The 21,207-nt window shown below is 40.4% G+C and overlaps 1 protein-coding gene across 2 annotated transcripts in view; it reads left to right on the forward strand.

Moving 5' to 3' along the window:
• SVIL (supervillin) overlaps positions 1 to 17,533 on the forward strand; it is a 105,826-nt gene extending 88,293 nt beyond the window's left edge. For both annotated transcript variants that reach the window (XM_086466384.1, XM_086466383.1), the window contains 17 exons: positions 260 to 432; positions 1,685 to 1,840; positions 2,597 to 2,733; positions 3,257 to 3,404; positions 3,529 to 3,674; positions 4,534 to 4,709; positions 4,808 to 4,952; positions 5,284 to 5,560; positions 7,464 to 7,615; positions 8,818 to 8,923; positions 9,741 to 9,948; positions 10,472 to 10,605; positions 11,314 to 11,469; positions 11,873 to 12,016; positions 16,241 to 16,362; positions 17,165 to 17,320; positions 17,446 to 17,533. In XM_086466384.1, the coding sequence (XP_086322510.1) occupies positions 260 to 432; positions 1,685 to 1,840; positions 2,597 to 2,733; positions 3,257 to 3,404; positions 3,529 to 3,674; positions 4,534 to 4,709; positions 4,808 to 4,952; positions 5,284 to 5,560; positions 7,464 to 7,615; positions 8,818 to 8,923; positions 9,741 to 9,948; positions 10,472 to 10,605; positions 11,314 to 11,469; positions 11,873 to 12,016; positions 16,241 to 16,362; positions 17,165 to 17,320; positions 17,446 to 17,532 (2,623 nt within the window). In that variant the 3' untranslated portion in view covers position 17,533. The remainder of the gene's footprint in view (positions 1 to 259; positions 433 to 1,684; positions 1,841 to 2,596; positions 2,734 to 3,256; positions 3,405 to 3,528; positions 3,675 to 4,533; positions 4,710 to 4,807; positions 4,953 to 5,283; positions 5,561 to 7,463; positions 7,616 to 8,817; positions 8,924 to 9,740; positions 9,949 to 10,471; positions 10,606 to 11,313; positions 11,470 to 11,872; positions 12,017 to 16,240; positions 16,363 to 17,164; positions 17,321 to 17,445) is intronic.
• The last annotated feature ends 3,674 nt before the right edge of the window (positions 17,534 to 21,207 follow it).

Consider the following 21,207-nt stretch of genomic DNA (forward strand, 5'->3'; position numbering starts at 1 on the left):
TTTTTTTTTCCCATTGTTTTGAATGCAGACATAGGGACAGCGGTCAAAATGTTCGGCTTTAAGTCATCTTGTAGATAGCTTAGTACTGGGCATGTCTAATTCTTCTCCACATTTCTGAACTCACTCTTCTGCCTGATTCAAGGAACTGATCCTGATTTCCTAACAAATGTCACACCCAATATCAAAGCAGATTTCTTGTCATGAGATGATTCTGACTAGGAAAATTAACTGATGATTATAAACACTGCTTGCTTTTCAGGTTAATATCTTCTGTAGCAGAGCACAAACGTGCAGTTAGGCCTACACGCAGAGTCCAGTCCTCAAGAAACCCCCTGAAAATGCTGGCAGCAAGAGAAGATATTCTTCATGAATATACTGAACAAAGACTGAATGTTGCCTTCATGGAGTCAAAGCGAATGAAAGTAGAAAAAAGTAAGCTAACAGGATGATTTGTACAAGACACTGTCTTGCTATTTTAATTAAAAACAAAACAAAAAAAAAATCCCAACACAAAAACCTCAACTGAAGGAATGGAACATATTCTCTGAGAAGCCATAAATTGATTGAGGTGTGAGGTTGAATGTAGACTGCCTGGAAGGTCTGGAGAGAAGGGCATGTGTGTGAGACTTCCTCAAGGAAAGCTAGCTACAGCCCCCTCCTGTGCGTAGGTTTAATTATGTATTTTTAGCACAGTCACCTTGGGCAGAGAGAGTGCCGCTGCACCTGCAGGGTGAGGACAAGAGATCAAGGAAAGCAGATCTAGTGTTACGTTATGCTGGAGGGGAGAGCTGGCAAGAAGAGATAAACTTTTGTTCAGGTACACTGGCCTCAATTTTGGGTCCTGGTTTTCTCTCAGAAACTGGAATTATCCTTCCTGACTCTGAAAGATTAATTTACATAAAGGATCAGTGCTCTGTGGCAGGGCTTTGTGTTTTACTAGTTACACTGCTTTCCTCTGACAACCAGATGGACAGCAAAAGATGTTGTAAAATTTATTCAAAGGTTTGTCAAGCCACTTTTACGATTTTGGGTACAAGTTTTCCTTATTATGTTTTAATAAAGAGAGCTCATCTTTAAATATTGCCTGTATTGATGGAAACACTGATTACATATGTAATACTTTGTTGCCATTTGACAAGAAGGATTTCCCTGACTTATAACTTCATAAAGTGTTTTTTCTTTCCTTGAGAAATAAGCAAAAGTAGACAAGAATTTAGGCTTTTAGTTTACAGTAAGACATGACTAAGACTTCGAAATGTAAATGGCTGTTGCATCACACTGACTGAGACAAATTTGAAGGAAATTTCAGTTAATTAGCCTTGGCTGCTCTGCTGTCTTTTATCATTAATCAATTATAAGGCACTGAAGATCTACACAGTATTTCACAAAACATTGGGTAATACATGTTTCCTAGCAAAGCTGGTATTTCTGCCAAATAACATAATTCTGACACTGACAATTGACCTCTTGGATGATATCTAGAAACTTAGGTACTACGAAACCCACAAAGCTCTTGGGCCAGCAGTAATATGAGTTCAACCTGGGTCTGCTGTTGGTATTGAGAAGGAGAAGAAATGGAAATAATGGGGGCAAATAATTTTTTTAATGTAACAACCAATTTTTTATAATTATGTCCTTTTTTGGGTTTTGTGTGTTTTTTCTCCAACTTCTTTTTATGTACAAGTGTCTACAAACTCAAATTTCTCAGAAGTAGCACTTGCTGGCTTGGCAAGCAAAGAGAACTTCAGCAACGTTAGCCTGCGGAGCGTTAATCTAACAGAGCAAAACTCTAACAACAGTGCTGTGCCATACAAGAAGCTAATGCTGCTGCAAATTAAAGGTATGCTGGGACTGCTTTTACTTTCCATACATAATAGGCCGATTGTAACATATGGGAGTTACTACCACAGTTGGGTGCTTAGCTTTTTCTAGATCTCCAGCTGGAGATTTATGTCCAAAACCTAAAAGAGTAAGTGAGAACTGCGTGACAAATACAAAACTTTACAAATAGGTTTGCATTGTGGCCACTGGTGTGTGTTTTCCAAGGAGAAAACAGAACATTTCAGGAATTCTAGTCATCTCCTGTGGAAATTTTTGAACTGCCCCATTCTTCCAGTGCTCAGTATAACTTGAAAGTGACATGACATTGTTCTTGCTCCACTTCCCCTTACAGTGCATAGTGATGTAGCTGATTCTGCAAAATAACTGCTCCTTTTTTGGCAAAGTAAAATTCTTCAAACTTTTTTACTGCCTACAGAAGCTGTGCCATAGCTTCACTTAAGTAAATGTAAAGGATTCTGGAATTTGGCATTTACTTAATTAGTTTCTTCCCAGAAGGACACAAAGTTGTTAAAGCAAGAACAGGAAATAATAGAAATATTAGTTGATAGGAGGCAACGTTTTTGTTTGTTTGTTTGCTTCTTGTGAGTAAAGCCTTTTTCCACAGTAGTAGTCTTTTAGTTCTTCTGGAATAGTCTGTTTCCATATATTTTTGCTAAATGTGCTGGGATTGTTTGTATTTCATTCAAAACAAATTAGATCTAGGCATCTGATAGCAGTAGTCAAAGGAATATAATTAGCTTTGTTTTTTCTTTAGGAAGAAGACATGTTCAAACAAGATTAGTTGAACCAAGGGCCTCGTCACTGAACAGTGGAGACTGTTTCCTGTTGTTAACTCCACATTTCTGTTTCTTATGGGTAGGAGAGTTTGCAAATGTCATAGAAAAAGCAAAGGTTAGTACTAGTTGGTTTTTTTACTATTTATTTTTAGAACTGTCATAGTACATGTCTCTGATGTAATTGAGCCTTGGTACCAGTTGTCTCAAAAAGTGATGTGTAACTGATAGTCAGTGACAGGTAGATACGCGTGATTCCTGTAAATATGTTTTAGCCTGTACACTGAATGAAAGCTGACATAGGAGTGTGTAGGCTGTGAAGCTGCAAGAGAAAAGAGGATATCCTCAGGAAACAGATTTGTACTCAAACAAAAAATAGTCTGAATTGCAGGATGTCCCTTTTATTCCCATGTTCATTAAGATCGAGTCTTGTTTGAAGGCAAATGAAAGAATGAATATATTTCTGTAACATTTTCTTTAGTGTCTGTTTATTTAGTGCAACAAATAATAACCATTTCTCCTGCTATTTGCTCTATTATATCCTGTCTACTTTTGCCTTCTCCCTGAACAAGATATGCACAAGTATTAATAATATGCACAAGACTTAAGCAATCCTGTTCAGATAACTGTTAATCTCTTAGGCTTCAGAACTTGCAACTTTAATTCAGACAAAGAGGGAACTTGGCTGTAGAGCTTCTTATATACAGACTATAGAAGAAGGAATAAATACCCACACCCATGCAGCCAAAGACTTCTGGAAACTCCTTGGTGGACAGACAAATTACCAGTGTAAGCATTCTTACAGTTACAGTGTTTGATGTTTTATCACAGTAAATTAGTTGAGTTGGTTCTCTTTAGTAAAGATAGTTGGTTGTTCAAATTTTTTATTATTTTTGCCAATCTTTTCCTTAAGCTGCTGGAAGTCCTGAAGAAGATGAAATGTATGAAGCTGCAATAATAGAAACAAATTGCATTTACCGCCTTGTAGAAGATAAACTCATTCCTGAGGATGACTACTGGGGAAAGGTGCCAAAATGTACCCTGCTGCAACCAAAAGAGGTATCGTGACACTTACTGCTCCTGTGGTAAGTGCAGGAACGTACAGCTGGTAACAACTTTCAGTAACTGCAAATGCTCATGGAAAGGCTTACTGAAACTTGGGTCCTCTGTGTTTCTGAAAAGCTTCTAAACACATTGCTGGCTAGAGTGTGGTGCAGGTCTCAAGAAATAAGATCATGTTATCTTTAAAGTGAAATATTATTTTGGAAAGTGTAAATCTTTTTGTCAACAGTGGCTCACTCCAAAGTCATGAAAGTGCAAAACAGGTAGCACTTTGGAAAAACAAAACAAAATAAAAACCTGTTTTCTCATTCAAGCATTTTTATTTCTATCCTTAGCAGACTTTTCCTTTTCAAACAACCATTTCACCCATCTAAGTAGAAATGAGAGCAGATTTCCAAAATAAAGACACAATGCATTTTCTTGAAAGTATTCAAGCTGCTGCCTGTTTGCTGAGCCAGTTACCCACACCGTAAGTTCTGTCAGCCTTCCCCGGCTGCAGGACAAAGCGTAGGTCTAAACGAAAGCTGCTCTAACGGACAGCAATTGATCATGCAAAAGAATCAGGTTTCTGGTAGCAAGACCTCTAATCTGCTAGTGACCTAGCTACCACCTAAAGGTACACCTCATAGTATTCCCCATACTTGCTTCCAGTCATCCTCAACAATTAAACATCACAGTGCAGACCACTGCCCTGGCTTTACTTGCAGTGCAGTGCTAGTTGTTAGTGTCACTGCAGAAGCTCAGATATTTGGAGGAGTTTGTGTTCAGCACGCTGCTAGCTTGCAGTACGAGGAAACTGGAGGATCAGAGTATCACCTAACCTAATGGTAAGTTGTTTTTTTGGTTTTGTTTTTAGGTGCTAGTGTTTGATTTTGGCAGTGAAGTATATGTATGGCATGGAAAGGAAGTTACTTTAGCACAAAGAAAAGTGGCATTCCAGCTGGCAAAACACTTGTGGAATGGCACCTTTGACTACTCCAATTGTGACATAAATCCTCTGGACCCAGGAGAATGCAATCCCCTCATACCCAGGTATCAAAACTGGAGTTTGGTCTCATTGCAGAAATTTATTTTTCTTGCCCTTATTTCAGTATTTAATTATATTTTTTTTCATTTGTTCTCTTGTACAGAAAGGGGCAAGGACGCCCAGACTGGGCTGTGTTTGGCAGACTCACAGAACATAACGAGACCATACTGTTCAAAGAAAAATTTCTTGATTGGACAGAGCTGAAGAAACTCAATGAGAAGAATTCTAGTGAATCCCTTCACCAGAAGGTGCATATAATAAGCATGCTAGGTATTTCAAACTACATGACTTAGCTGGGATGGAAGCCAGGGAAGTTTGTTCTCAAGGAACCAGAGCACTTTCTTTATCTGGCAGGCTTTGACCTAGGGGTCAGAACATCACCACCTACAGTGAACCCACCGAGTTGCTTTATATTAGTATCAGCTCAATGAACACTACCAAGGTGGCTTTGACAATGCAGCAAATGATGACAAGATGTCAGAGTACTGAAATATGCAGGAGTCAAACTGTTTGGGTGGAACTGTGTGGCAAGAAGAAAAAAGCTATGCTCAAAGAAATCTCTTCTGTGTTTTTTGACAGGAAGAATCCAGATCTGACTCTAAACCATATGATGTCATGCTAATGGTAGCTGTGCCCCAAACAACTGTAGGCACAGTCTTGGATGGAATGAATATTGGCCGGGGCTATGGACTTGTCGAAGGAGAAGATGGGAGGCAGTTTGAAATTATCACTGCATCTGTGGATGTCTGGCACATCCTGGAATTCGATTATAGTAGACTGCCTAAGCAAAGCATAGGGCAGTTCCATGAAGGAGACACGTATGTGGTGAAGTGGAAGTACATGGTGAGCACCACAGGTTAGTGAACAATTCCATTTCATCCTGCTGAAACATGGAGAAGTGCAGCTAAACCTGCCGCTGTTGGTGGTGAGATCCAGACCTAGATTTCCTCAGATGTGAAACTGTTTTAAAGGTTAGAAGTGCTACTTTAGCCTTCCTAGGCCATTAAGAGTAGAGCTTACTATTTTATTTTGTTTTTAAAAAAAGCATTAAAAAAAAAAGCTGTAGTTATTTTTCAGACATCAAATGTAATACTGTCCATCTCTCCTTTTACCCAACAGTGGTGTTGTACGTGTTCACAGGACAGCTCAATAAGCCAGAATTGTGCCCACAGCTTAACATCAAAGTAACTAGGCAGCTGGACTAATGACAGTGGTCTGAATGTCTTGCAAGAGAGGTAGGCTTAGCATCAAGGAAAGCCTTTGCTGGGTAATGGAGAACAGTAACAATGACAGGAAAAACCCTTGCCAATGCATTGCCCTTGCTGTCCTTTTTGCTGTTTTTAGAAACCCTTTGCTATGGGTTTCAGTCTCAAGTGGAAAACTTTAGCAGCATTCTGACAAAGAGCCTGAGAGCAGGTAAAATGTTGAGAATCCGTCAGCTTTGGTATGCTTATTGGAACTCTACCTTCTAGCACTAAACTAAGAATAGGTGGCTTTTGTGGTAAGTAAAATAGAAATAGTCTAAAAATGATTGTTCCAAATAGGAAAATATTAAAATTGGTTGAAAGCAGTCTTAACAGCTATACAGTTTCAGACTTTTAGCCAAAAAATGTAGGTAGGTCTTATTCAGGATCATTGAGTTCAGATACTGGTAAATCCAAGAAAAATACAAAAGCTTGTAAGTCTTGAGAGAGGTGGGTAACAGTAATACTGAACTGTAAACAGACTCCTAATCCACATGGATGAAAATATATTCCATCATTCCAAAACAGAATAAATTTTTATGTAGGAGGCTGTACTTTTGTGGGCTGAATGTACACATAAGAATGAAAACAATAAATTTTAGAAGTGACTAGTGGATTGAGTATTCTCAACTTGAAAAAACTAGGATGATTTCTCCTAAGTATTTCAGTTGGATGCTGCTCAGCACTGCTCTAATCAAGGACGAAGTCTTAATATTCCTTTAATAATCTGGGTTAAATCTCTTGGGGTTTATTAAATCTTTGATTTAATTATATCTGTTTATTCAGTATTCATTGGAAAGAGTAAAATATTCCATAACTAGTTGAATTGTTGAACTTCACTTGCTGTAAACATTATTTGCTTAAAATAACATCTAAATACTGATTATTTTTTTTAAAAAAAAAAATAAAGTTCCTGCTAACCCACTTTCCAGATCAACATGAAATACTGAGTTAATTTAAATAAATAAAGCTTACCTAAGCCTCACTTTTTTATGATTGCAAAATACTGCTTTGGTGTTCTTTTGTTCTGTAGTTTTCCTTTCTAATATCACTTTACCCAGAAAGACTTTTCTTTTATGCCTGTAGCTTTCTCAACTGTTGCTGTTTCCAGTATCACTCAGCAGCCAGCTACTCTCCTGCTGCCAAAGAACAGTGTGTAATGTGGAAAATGAGCCATAATGCAGTCTTCTGGTAACATGACTGGACATACCATTTCACATGCAAATTGGCTCAAGTGATGTCAGTTCTATTTCTCCAGATAGTACCAGTTCTTTCTACATGTCATTTTCTGGCCAACACAGGCATCTCTGCCTGTGGGCTTACATCCACCTGATGAGACAATGCCAACTTTGCATGGGGACGTACTGGCTTGGAGACCTAATGTTCCTCCAACTGGACATTTTATCTTTCCTGTTCTGGACAGGATAGTGCTGAGCTGGCAGATGAGATTAAACCACGTGCTGTTTAAACTTAGAGCCAAAGTACTTTCTTCAGCATGTGCTTTCTGTTTTGCAGTTGGAAGCAGGCAAAAAGGAGAGCAACAAGTAAGGGCTGTTGGAAAAGAGAAATGTGTGTATTTCTTTTGGCAAGGAAGGCACTCCACAGTGAGTGAGAAAGGGACATCGGCACTGATGACAGTGGAACTTGATGAAGAGAGAGGAGCACAGGTAAGCTTCCTGCAGACCTAGGTGGCAGTCCTGGTAAGACTTGCCTGCCTAAACAGCCACTAACGGAAGGTGTGGACTGTCTTTTTTGCCTCCTCTCTTCCAGTAAAGGTGTTCTTGCCAGTACAACTAGCCAGACCTCAAAATTACTTTTGGCTTTATTCCAACTTCCAGAGACACATAAGCTCCTTTATGGATTGTCATTCCCAAATCCCGCTTCTAAAGATGGTGTTTCTGAGAAGGGCTGAAGAATGTCTTTTCCCCTCTTCCTGCAGGAATAGGTGAAGCACAGTTAAACAAATTTGTGCCTTCACTTTAAGTGCATGTTCAGATAACACAACTTCTTCCTAGTGCTAACAGGAGAAGCACTTTCTGCAAGGCCAAGGCATGAAAATACGTTGGAAATTTTCAATTTGTTTACTTTGTAATTACATACTAGGTTGCCTTGTTTTGCAGAGATTCTAGCAACTGCAGATTCAACTAGTTTGAACCTCAAACAGAGGAGAGGCTAGCTTGCTTGGTCTTTAGGCAGAGTTGGGCTCTGCTGTGGCTTGACTGTTACCAGCATACAAGACGGGAGGTTTAAAGTTAGTTTCTGTAACTTGATAATGCTGTAATTAGTTTTTTAGTGGCAGTTTAGACATGACCAGTAAGACAGGAGTTCATAGAGGAGATACATAAATACACTTGATCCAGGGTGTGGGATTCTGTGCCAACATAGCTGATTTAGCAGTTGGCTATATCGGTTTCATAATCACAATGCAATGTTTAATGAGCAAAGAACATGCAGGTTGTCATATAAACCAGTTTTACCACAAATTTTGAATCTACTTCAGTTCCTATGTTATCTCCATAATAGTTTCAAAGAAAATCAGCCAAGATGGCCCAGTCCTGTAAAGAGTTCAAATAATGGTTAGTTTAAACTAATCTAAATTAAAGTTTATTTGGTATTGCTTATCCTCTGAAACTCTTGATTGTTGGATTCCAGCTAGAGGTTTCTTTTAATATGCAGGTCACATATGAAACCCATTGCATGCCGATGTATACGGTAATTGAAACAATAGTCGGCAGTTGTAAAGTAGAAGGAAGGCCATCTTCGTGTGTGGCCGTAACTATGTAATTTTTAATAATCCATAGAGACTAGTTTTCCTGAGTCTGTATACTTCCTTCGTTTTTTAATGAAGAGTGGTGCTTTCAATTTCCAGGTACAAGTGCTTCAAGGGAAAGAACCGCCATGCTTCCTGCAGTGCTTCCAAGGAGGGATGATTGTGCATGCTGGAAGAAGGGAAGAGGAAGAAGAAAACACACAAAGTAAATTACTGTTAGTTAAGAGCTTCTGCCCCAAAATCCTTTTTTACCTATTGTGAAGGTCTCAACTGCCATACTCTGTAGAAAAGGGAAATGAAGGCCATGAAACCCATGGGGCAGCTTCGCAATGCTTTGTTTCAAGGTAGTTTGTTTCTTCTTTGAGCATAGAATGGATTTTGTCACCCTAGAGCAAGCTGACTTTATTGTATTGGTACACATATAAATTGTTCTAGTTGTTTCTTAATTAAGCAAAGTGGCATTTGCTTTAAAGTGTGTTCTTTTCTACATAGTCTGGGCAAAAGAGGATTTTTATGAACAGCTCTTCTGCTCCAAGGAGGACTCTAAGCTTTTGTTACCCATTCATTACTTTTTGCAACATATTCCTTGAATGCTGCAGTTGGGGTAGGAGAATTTCAGTGCAAGTATAGCTTGGACATGTTCCAGTTTGCATCTGAATGTGACCTCCTGTGCCTATGGTGCATAGGGGGAGAGGAGCTGAATAGAAAGAGTACTGTATTTGTTTCCCTTTTTTCTTCCTGTATGAAGCAGAGCTGAAACTTGACTCTTCTGCTCTGTTAAGCTCTTCAGCTCTTAATACTTGTACTCTTGTAGCAGGGTTTCAGAAGGTGTCTTTTCTGCAACGGGGTTGCTCAAGTAGCATTAGCCAAACCTGATGCTTAGCTAGTTTATTCTGTGACGATATAGGCATGTGATATGTGAAATTCATCCAGTATGAGAACAGCTGTTCCAGAGCAGAAGTCTTGAATTTTCAATCCCGTGTGACTGTATAATACTGCTGCACTGTTCCTGTCTGCTCCAGGTGACTGGAGGCTATATTGCGTGCGAGGAGAAGTTCCCAATGAAGGAAACTTACTTGAAGTAGCATGTCACTGCAGCAGCCTGCGTTCCCGGACATCCATGATTGTCCTCAATATAAATAAAGCTCTTATCTACCTGTGGCATGGCTGCAAAGCACAATCTCACACCAAGGATGTAGGAAGAACAGCAGCCAATAAAATAAAAGAACAGTGAGTGTCTGACCTATATTTTGGAGATGTTTATACAGACTACTGATTTACTTAAAGTACTCTGCCTCAAAAGAAAAGTTGAAATCAATAAAGCTGTCCTCTGAGTACAACTGCAGCATGTGCATGCTCGGTAAGGAGGAGGAATGATGGGTAGACGATTCGGTGGAGTGGGGAAAACACAGTCAAGCCTTGTGAATAAGGAGAGGAAATTAATTTGGGCAAGCATGCGAGGACAGCAGTAGTTACAAAAACAGGCAGTGAGAAACCCTACTGAGAGCTCTCGCAAGCATCTCCGCCACTCTGGGTATGTGATCAGAAATGGTATGAGCATGGTTGCTGAAATTCCGTATCTTGTTTATTGATAATTTTTGTCATCATTTTCAAAAAGCCTGTGTTGACATGAAGTGTGCAACAAGCCTATAGGGTGCTTTTGGGTTCTAATAATGTGAGTGGCCAGCAGGTTTGTGTTAGCTGTGTCCAGGGCAGGAAAGCTGGGTTCACTCTCTGTCTTTGTGTTTTGTAGATGTCCGCTGGAGGCAGGGCTGCACAGCAGCAGCAAGGTGACGATACATGAATGTGATGAAGGGTCAGAGCCCTTGGGATTCTGGGACGCATTAGGAAGGAGAGATCGAAAGGCCTATGATTGCATGTTGCAAGGTAGACCTGCATTCTGGATTTGGCACTCACATTTACTGACTTTACTGATTTACTCACATTACTCACTTTACTGATCAACGGTACTGTGAGATTTAATGTAAAGCTTTTGAAGAACTTCTTGGTAGTTGAGATGATCCCTTCAGAGAGATGCTGTCAAAAATCTACTGAGTTAAGTTATACTGTTCTAGAATGAAAGTGCTGGAAAACCAAGTGTTTCATTTTGTCCTCTTCCCCCTTCTTCAGCCCCTCTGTATTCATGCAGCACAGAGCAGCAGTTAACACTGTTACCAACACATTTTGCTTCTCTTCTGAAGGGATTTGGGAGGCGGTTCTGCACACATTCTTGTGCAGTCTTTGCTCTGAAACTGCCAACAAAGGTAGCAGGGGGATTGATTTACCAAGTGGAAAATTTGTCAGCTAAAAAGTAAACTCTGAGATGGGCTTGCTTCACTTGAGCTGCAAAACAACCAGTTATGAAATGGCTGATAGTAACTAGCCAGATCAGATTTAGAGTGGTGGCAGCCAGCCTTTTAGCTCAAGTTCTTCACAGCTGTTGCTAGTCCCCCAAGACATCTGGTCGTCTTTCTTGATTTTTGAAAAACCAGAGAATTTACAATCACTCTCAAAGCTGATTTTTTTTTTTATTTTTATGTTTTACATTCATCTCTGGCATGTTCTAGTGGAAATCTTAATTTTTGTTCTTTAAAGATCCTGGAAAGTTTAATTTCACCCCCCGCCTGTTCAGCCTCAGTAGTTCATCGGGAGAATTCTCAGCCACTGAGTATGTTTACCCTTCAAGAGACCCTGCTGTCATCAATTCCATGCCATTCTTGCAAGAGGATCTTTACACTGCCCCACAGCCAGGTATATGCTTTAAAATACTTAAGTTACAAGGAAACAGATCACTGTATCCTGCATTGTGTAGTGATTCAGTAACTGTAATCACTTTTAACTTGATTTATTGCAGGAAAATGTAGGCATGTGATGCTTATACAGCATTAAGCAATAACAGTAATTCTTCCATGGTAAAGATGATGAGAACTAATCAAACGTACATGTATCCCAAAAGCTTGCTATAAAAATACATTGTTTATATCAGAGAATCTGAGTTCAGCTGAGGTTCAGCTGGATGAATAACAAAAGGGATTGGTAACCTTTGAAATGATCCTGTCCTGATGCTGACAAGCATGTAGGACTGGGGTTCTTTAGGGAATTCCGGGAACTAATACGTGGCTGATGATGGATTTGTTATTTTTTGGCTGCATAGCACTGTTCCTTGTTGACAATCACCATGAAGTGTACCTGTGGCAAGGCTGGTGGCCTGTGGAAAATAAAATTGCTGGATCAGCTCGAATCAGGTGGGCTACAGACAGGAAATGCGCCATGGAGACAGTGCTCCAGTACTGCAAAGGTAACAGATTGCTGTTCCTGGCTGCTCTGAGTGTGTCATAGCTTTCCATGCCTTACTTTCCCACACTGAAAGGTACTCAGGTGCTCCTCCAGCATTATTAATAAACATCCGTGTATTTGAAAATACATTCTCCACTCTTCCTAGCAAACCATTTGTCTAGTAACGGCATTGTTCCCAAATTGACAAGATACTGTGCTGACTCAATTCTCAGAGGAAAGGCTTTATTTCTCTTCTGTGCCCCCACTGTGGAAGAATAGGTCAGACATCAGATCCCTAAAAGTGAATTCTGAGAATGCAGTCTCTTAAACCTGAATGCTTTCTGTCTAGCTTCTCTTAGTTTTCATAAGCTTCTGTGTATCAAAATACTGAATGAAGATAGTTTGCTGATGTAACTGGATTTTGAGTGGGCAAGGTGGAAAGACTTTGAAGATCAAGAGTAAGTCTCACGTGGAAACAGGTGCCCATTGGAAATGCTGGAACACAGAGCTGAGGCTCTGTGCTCATTTCTACAAGAGTTACGGCCACTCAGTGTGCAGTGATTCAAGCTGCAATTGATGATCATGTAAGGGTACAGTGACCAGATTATTTTCTGCACTAGTAGAGTTTCCTTGAGACACCATAATGCTTTCCTCTCACTTCATCTAAGGTTATGGGAGGCTGGGAACAGACCTTGCATCTTCTGATGGAGGATGAATAAAGGAAGGTGTGGGGTTACCATCCAGGAAAGAGGGCATAAGCAACAGCCATGTTCTGTCAGTTGAGAGCAGTTTCCCACTGTGAATACGTCACTAGGGCTTAACTGGTGCAAACTATGTCCTCTTGCAAGGAAAGCGGTATCGCTTGTAGACCTTGAGACCTCACCATGCCACTGATTTCTTCTGTAGCAAATAAACTTTACAGCTTGTGACACAGCTGATGGTAGCTGTCATCTTCTCCCATAGACATTTGTATAGTTGAAGATGGAAAGCAATACCCCTGTTGGATTCTACCCTTATGAGGATAAGCCAGTCTCTCCAATCTGCAGGTCAAATAGGAGTAGGAGCAAGTGGTGTGTTTCTACTCTGTTGTCTCGTATCACTGAGAGGAGGTGGTAACACCTGGCAAGCAACAGCTGAAAACCAGTAGTGGAGACACTGGAACATGACCTTTATTGGCCTCTGTTACTGCTCTGCATTGTTCGTCCTCTGGTGTCCCTGGCACTGTCCTGCTAAACAGCAGCATTTGTTCCGGATGGGGTGCTAAGGAGAGGGCAGTAATTGGAAGTCTTTGGCAGCGACTGCTGAATTCCTAAAGAGGCCAGTTACTTGTTCTCCACCACCCCCACCCCCAGTTTTCTCAAGTCAGAAGGAGTGATAAGATGCATTTCTTTGAAACCTTTTCATACAATGTGCTTCACAGCAGAAGTGAAAGTCAGCACAGAGGAACAGAGCCCCATGCAGTGAGCCCAGAGTTGCTTAGCAGGCTAGTGAGAGAGATGGAAGTAAGATCCCGGTCTCGGTGTTCCTGATGCAGCGCTGTAATCTCCTGGTAATGAAAATCATGTTTTCTGGCCCCACCAGAGATGGAATCAGATACACATGCCAAGGTTTGGATACTTTTCCAGATTTCTTGAACTTCATCGAGTTCGATGATACGAAGAGGGTTTAATACCTTCTGCAGTGGATTGAATTTGCTGCATCCGAGTTTGATACACAGTGGAAAGCTCTTCAGTGAGTCCTCAGGGGTCTGAAGTTTAGCTTATGTATCATAGGACAAGTTTTTTTGCTGAGTGCTCACTTCTTTACCACTGGCCATGACTTTGCAGCAGCTGTGGCTTTTATCCTCTTTTTCATGGGGTAGTTCTCAAGAACTTTGGGCTGTGTGGTTGGAGAGGTACAGAGCAAGTTTGTTAAAGACCAGTTATTCTTGTACTATTTCTATGCTAAAGCTGATGTGAACTTCTTTAGCAGTTTTTTACTTTTTATGTAGTTTGTTTAAGCTATGCTGTTCTAGTGGTCTGTCACTTTCATGATCTGGGATTCTGTCAACCACTTCAAAATTTCATTGCATCAAGCTGTCAGGGCTGACTAGCTCTTATGTGTTGTAACTTAACAAGATGGAGAAATTGAATTTCAAGAGATACCAATGCTCTGCAATTATTTTGACTACCAGTATATAGTTTAGTGATCAGAAGCATTAAAACACTTTTGTCTTATTTTTTCTCTTTCCATTTCTTTCCTCATCTATGTCTCTCCCCACCCCCACCCCTCCTTTTTTTTTTCTTTTTATGGCTTGCAGTGTGTAACTACATGATGGTATGAAAGAGATTGATTAGCAACTCTGGATATCCCTTGAATATGCCTAGCAGTTCTCCTTGTGCATAAATCTTATTTAACTTGTCAAAATGTCTTGGAAGTTTTTCTGTGGTTTTATCTGCTAAATCAGCAGTCTGGAGAGCTGAGCTGCAGACCGCGAGGAGAGGGAAGAATCTGGTTTGCCCTTCAATGATTCCTAGCAAGGAGATCAGCTTGTGCTGAGGGCAGAGTTCATGCAATGAAAATGGTCTCCACATACAAATTCATCTTACCTATTCTGGAACATTAGCAAATGCCACTCTCCTTTTATTTCTTGGCTGAATTACTGAGAGTGGAGCAGCGCAACTAGAGCAGATTCAACCATTTTTTAAATGCAAAGTTTTTAAGTTCTTGTTCAATCATTCGTGGTAGAATGAACAAATAAACCACCGTGAAAATATGTGGAAGAGAAGACTTAAAATCAAATATGCGAATGATAAATTTCCAGTCTAAATTGTATAGTTAAAGCACTCGCACTCTAATACCTTTGTTAGACTACTCCACAGGGCTTTTATCTCTAGTATTCAGTGTTTTGTGTGAAGATAGTCTCTCTAATCAGTTTGCTCCTAACACCTGATGTAAAGCCAAACCTGTAATGTCCAGGTTTCGCAAACCTAACGGAACACTGCTGTCCAGCCAGGCTCTCCGTCTGCATTCAGCACAGGCGTTGCATCAGTTCCCTGGGTGCTCCTCTGCAATCGGGAGGAGGGGGCTGTGTGCTTTTAGACCCTCCTGCCTGACAGCCCACACACATCAAGTGCTGGCAGAGACTGCAGTCAAAAATGGGGTCTTTTGTAATGGATTTATACGCTCTGGACGAAATCTTAGTGCATTAAAGATGCTATCAGAGTGAATGTAGGGAATAACAGAATTTTTCAAGAAGCAGTTTTTAGGGAAGCTACCCCCCTCAGAGGTGAGGTGGTGTCATGTTGCTCTGTTAGTTTCACCTGATGCTGGACTTTGCAACATCTTCAGCTTTTCCACTGCCTATCTGAAAGGAAGATTTGATAGACAGGGTTGTTTGAATCCAAGTAAGATAAAGGTATAACATTGTTTTGAATGATAGCTCCTCCCAGTCCCTGACTGCCTGTCTATCTCTTTCCAATAATATTTGGAGTTTATCAGTGCTTTTGAGTCCTTGGGGAATGAGCTCATTCAACCAGTAGGGCCTTTTTTCACCAGTACTGGGCATAATGACTTTAAGCAGTTAATCTAATACGGCATTACTGCTAGGCAGGGTTATGTCCATGCCCTATACAGTGTGCACACATACATGTTTTGAAGAAGCAGGACAGTCTTTAAAAATCATCAGTAATTGCCATCCAGCTATTGCAATACCTCTGTTAATTTTCAGATCCCATTCCTTTCTATTCATAATAACAGAATGATTGTGTTAGACTTCAGTATCCCAAGTTAAGAACAATTTAAATGTTCTCACCTCAGCCTCCAAGCTTAATCTTTATTTGCTGCTGGCAGGACACTTCTGCTGAGCATACGAGAAGGTTTCACCTACCTGAATTTGGCTAATTTCAGACCATCACACTCTGCTTACTCTATTCTGACTCTATTTTTGTAAAACAAGAATACATTGGGGGAGGGAGTAACTGGGGGGGATTGTCAGTATACCTGGTTTGATCTTTGTGGTCAATACAGTAAAAGGTAGATTTAAGAATACTGAAAAAAATGTTAAAAGGTGCCATATTACATTAAAAAAAGCCTGGTGAAATTTATTCCAACTGCCTTAAACTACTTCAGCTTTTCAGGAAGAATTGATTAAACATGCTTACAAGGTAACTTTGGATAGTGGGTGACATTGCAAAATACAGTACCATTTGTGATGTTTCTCTTTTCTTTGTATTTTGACTGTTCTTTGTAATTTGACTGTTCTTAGGAAAAAATGTAAAGAAGCCCCCAAAATCCTATCTAATTCATGCTGGTCTAGAGCCTCTGACCTTCACTAATATGTTCCCAAGTTGGGAACACAGGGAAGACATCGCAGAGATCACAGAAATGGTAAATCTTTTCATTGCACAGACTGTTTCCTATTGCTAGTTATTGTGTCTTGTGTTGTCAGTAACATTGCTTGTTTGTGCTGTCAACCCCCAAAATCCAGAGGATGAACTTACAAGCTACAGTTCAGGAGTCTGCACAGGAGAAAAATAATAGAGCTGAATTGTGACTGGGACCATGGATATCAGAGGCATTCCTGGTTGTTTTTTTCATGTAACTTCTCATATTCTTTTTTGTTAGAAACAGGAGGAAAGTTTTACCTGAATCATCTTTTAGGAAAAGATATGCTAAAGTTCAGCAGAACAATTGTTTCAATCATGTGAAGCAGGCAGCAACATGCAGTTCTGGGCTGTCCTCCAGGCTTGAAGAGAGTGCCCCAGAGAGGATCAGCTGGCTCCAGGAGCTCCAACATTGACTTTCCCCACCTGGGAAGCAGAGTCACAGCTGAATTACTTGTGACTGCTTTAAAAGCCTTCAGTGAAGGGGCATCTCAAGGCAAATGACATTTTGTTTTATAAATCTTCTGCAACCATCCTTAGTGGAAAATGCTGGCTTCGTGACTGAACGCGGAGTTCAGCCTTAAACTGAGAGTACGGGATGTCCTTCTGCTAGTGCGGACCTTGTTTTAGCTGTGAAATTGTTGTAGGGCAGGGCTGTTGGCCTGCGTGCGGACCTGGATGTGTAGCGTTGTGCTCCGTGGGCCAGGCAGTGCGGGCTGATCCCACGCCATCTGCAGACTGCAATGGCAGCGGTTGGTGGTCACAGCATTGTGATCCCGTTCTCTGTTCTCTTTTTCTCCCTGCAGGATGCTGACGTTTCTAATCAGATAATCCTTGTAGAGGACGTGCTGGCCAAGCTCTGTAAAACAGTGTATCCGTTAGCAGATCTTTTAGCTAGGCCTCTGCCTGAGGGAGTTGATCCACTGAAGCTGGAAATTTATCTTTCAGATGAGGACTTTGAGGTAAGGAGAGAATAAGTGCACTGTTGCTCTCTGCATGTATGTCTAAGCATGCTGCGAAGTCATCTGGCAGTTTTGCTACTTGTAAGTGTTTTTACTAATGGCATATCCTCTCATTTTAAATGCAGGTTGCGTTAGAGATGACAAGAGAAGAGTACAATGCACTGCCATCTTGGAAGCAGGTTAATCTGAAGAAGGCAAAAGGACTTTTCTAAGTTGTGTTTATTGGAGTGAGCACTAAAGGGATGTCTGATGTCACTTTCTATACCCTTTAGAAGAATTGTACCCCACATTTACAGAATAAATAGAAATAATCTGAAGTTATTAGTGACTACCTATCTGGAGGTGTGTAATATTATAAAAGGCCAAGAGAACTCTTTGGAAATGGAATTCAATTTTGACTCTTAAAGGTAAGGTTTCAGTTCTGCTCTCCTATGCACTTAAAACAGTAGTTTCTCGAGCTACTGCTGCAGGTGTCCTTTGGCTATATACAATACTTGCCATTTTGTTTTTGAAGAAGTTCTCTTTGTAAAGTGTTATTTTGTTAGTTTGTGGATTATAAAGAATTTATATTTATATAAACACATAGAACAAGTATGTATTTAACAATACAATATATATTCACTTTCAAGACTTTCATGTCAAAACTACAGAAAAGTAGCTGGATGGCAGTTGCTTGTACTGAATTAGCTATACCACCAATATGTATCTCCTACACATTCTGAAAAGTTTCTCTTTGCAATAGTTAATGAATTGTTCTCAGTGCTGCTTCAGGTGCTAAACTGAACAAAGCGTTTGTATTTATAGCATGGATTTCTTGAGAAACTATGCGAATCAACCTTTATACTTTATTATCCAAAAATGTATAGTGCCTTGGTTTTTGTGTACAGTTTCTATACAAAAAAAAAAGATTGGTCTGCATTTTGAAGATGGCTCAGAATGGTCTCCTATGTTACTTTTATAATAGTAGAAATAAAACCATCTCAGTTTCTAATACTTGTTGTAAACATTAAACATGTCTTTTGTGATATAAGAACTGAAAGTAAAAGCTTCTGAATAAACTCTTAGCAATGCTCTGACTTGTCTTTATTTGTTACTGTAATCTGTACTAAGTCATTTGAACCTTCCAAAATATGGTATTTTATCAAAATATCTTAACCTTAGATATCTTCAGGTGTTGTACAGAGTTATAATTTGAGAAGCAGATAATGTAGAAAATAATCAATGTATGAGATAAAATTAGGTTGTGCAACACTGATGCTGAATGTTGGAACAGTCACAACTCCTGTATCCTTTGAGTTTCCTTGTTTTATACGTGAAACCAAAATTATTATGCTGGTTTTCAAACTTCAAAAAAATCTTTTCAACTTTTGTGCAACTGGGAGTAAAACTTGAACTGAAAATGAGTATGGCATCGTGTCTATTCTTTCAGTAAGCACTGGAGTCAAAATCATTTTCATTCAGCTGATTAGGACATTGAATAGAGTAAAAATTTGCTATTTGAAATGTTTTTCAGGCATTTGGCATTTCTATTAACAACTTGGGTGGTTCCTCTCTGGTAGCCTAGTGGATTTCACATTTTTGTTCCTGCCAGCCTAAGTTTCCTTCTGCCCTGCAGCCCTTCAGAGCTCCTCCTGCCTCCTCAGTGAAAAGCCATTGCCTGCAGCGCTGCCTGTTGCTGCTGTTGTCATCCTCCTAGGCCCAGGGAAATGAAGGAGGATATTTGCATGTGTGAGGTGTAGATTTCATCAAGATCTGCAGTAAATATTGCTCCATAGTTAAAATTAATCTTGTTTTGACAGATTGGTCAGTAAGTTGTAAGCTAACCTTTAAGGTAAATAAAAAGGCTAGAAATAGGCAAGTAATGTTCACCTGACCTGAGATATTACAGATTAATTTTCAGCACTGGTGTATTTCCTTTCATTACTGGTTTCTGTCAAGAACTGAAATGAAATAACCCAAGAAAAGGGTAGCAACAGAGCCAGGACACTTCTTACATAGCTCCTCAGAGGTCCTCTTCAGAGCTCTCTCTTCTGCATGGGATACACTATTAGTTTGAAAATGCAGGGCTTTATAGTGACAAGTTTACTTCTCGAGCACCAAGAAGTTTCCAAAGTCACTGCTGTATTCATCGAAGTATTTTTGCACCCATATATTTTCCTCCTTCTCTGGTGATAAAATCAAGCAGGAATTAAGTTTTGTTTATTCATGTTCAGTCTGTACCGTGGGGGTAGCAGGTTCCTTTGTTTTGATTTTTCTCTCCGACAGAGAGCTGATTTGCATAGCATGATTGACCTTGGTTTTTCCCTCTGACAGGGTAGTATCATTTGCTTTTGTTTTTTGAAAACATCATCAGCCCTCCAAGTGCTGCTGAAGGGCAACATCCACCCACTCTTAAAGCCTTTAGATTCTCAGCTAAACAAGAAGACAAGCCGGCACAGGCACCGGCAGGCAGTGAAGCATAATCCAGTGTTGTCAGCTCTGAGTTCCCGTAATTTTTACACAATTTGGTATCTTGTGTGCCAGTTCCAGGAACAAGGACACAGAACCCAACTTCCTATTTCAGTGCATTGCCTAGGAAAGCTTCACAGTTTTGCAGAAATTATATTTTATTGTCTTTAATATACTGGTTATTTATCCAAATGCTTTCTTGAAATGTGGAGCTGAGAATAGAAAGCAAGTGAGTGTAAGGCCTCAGAGCAAGCTGTGGGTTATGCTTTAGTTTTCTGCTACCTTCCCTCTCCCCTGTGGGGATGCCATTTATGGTTGGAAATTGGAAAGGGACATTAAAATGTTCTTGAACTGTTTTTACAGCCCTGCATGGGAAATACAGCTGAAACAGGTTTTGTCTGGGTATGGGGAGGGGGTGGTTTGTTTGCATGGGTTATCTAGTGGTGTTTGCTTGTTTCAAATAGACCCCCGAGAACACACTTAACGTCCAGGGTGAATTCAAAGGCAAAGTACCTGGTACAGGGACTCTGCATGTGAAAAAGGCAGTACCTGGAACACGGCATTCTGCATTTTCTGTCGATCTCGCAGCTTCCAGGCCTTAAGCCATAATTCTTATCTCCTATGGTTTTAAACTGCTCAATCCTGACTCTAAAAAATACTGCTCTTTGATTACACAAGCATTCCTGTACACATAAGGATTTGTTAGCAGTGAAACAGGCTGGAAACCTGAATACATCAGTATGTCAAAACAGCAAATAAAACATCACGTCTGAAAAATCTGCAGCCTGTATGCTTCAGGCAAAAGAAGAGGGAAAATAGAAGGTAGGTAGGGGGAGAAAAGACAAAACTAATCTTTTAACAGTTTGGGAGAGCTTTCTGTCCACCACCATCCCACGAGTCTCCTAAACTGCTATTTAGCTGAGCAGGAGTTGCAGACCCATGTGCACAACTGGTGAGAGCTGATTCTGAGCTTCTCTGAAAGCCTGTGGTGCTTTCATGGGAGCAGGGCAGTAGCAGGCTGGTGCAGTGGAGTCCGAATGCTGCAGAGCCCTCTGGGATAGACGCTTTGGCTGGCTGAGACATGCTCCCCACAGGGCAACATTAACCCCACTTGACTGGAGTGGCAGGAAGAACAATTTGACTGGTCTCTGCCGCTTACTCTCAGTCTAAATTTCCCTTTTGGATCAAGTAGCAGATGAGGAGAAATGGCTCACGTACTAATAGTCTCCAAAGCGCCTGCTTTCCACGTCCCCTTGTGCAGAAATAAAGAAGATTTGCAGTAACAGGTCATTGCTGCCCAGAAGTAGGAGTAAACAGCCTGTACACCCCAGTGACCGCTCAAACGGGTGAGGCCCATGTTCACCTAATGCACTCTCTCTGTACGATGCTGGGAGCTGACAGCTGATGCTACAGGGAAACCCCTTTTGGGCACAGGGCGA

Source organism: Leptosomus discolor, chromosome 6 (assembly GCF_034619465.1).
Source record: "Leptosomus discolor isolate bLepDis1 chromosome 6, bLepDis1.hap2, whole genome shotgun sequence".
Lineage (NCBI taxonomy): Eukaryota > Metazoa > Chordata > Aves > Leptosomiformes > Leptosomidae > Leptosomus > Leptosomus discolor.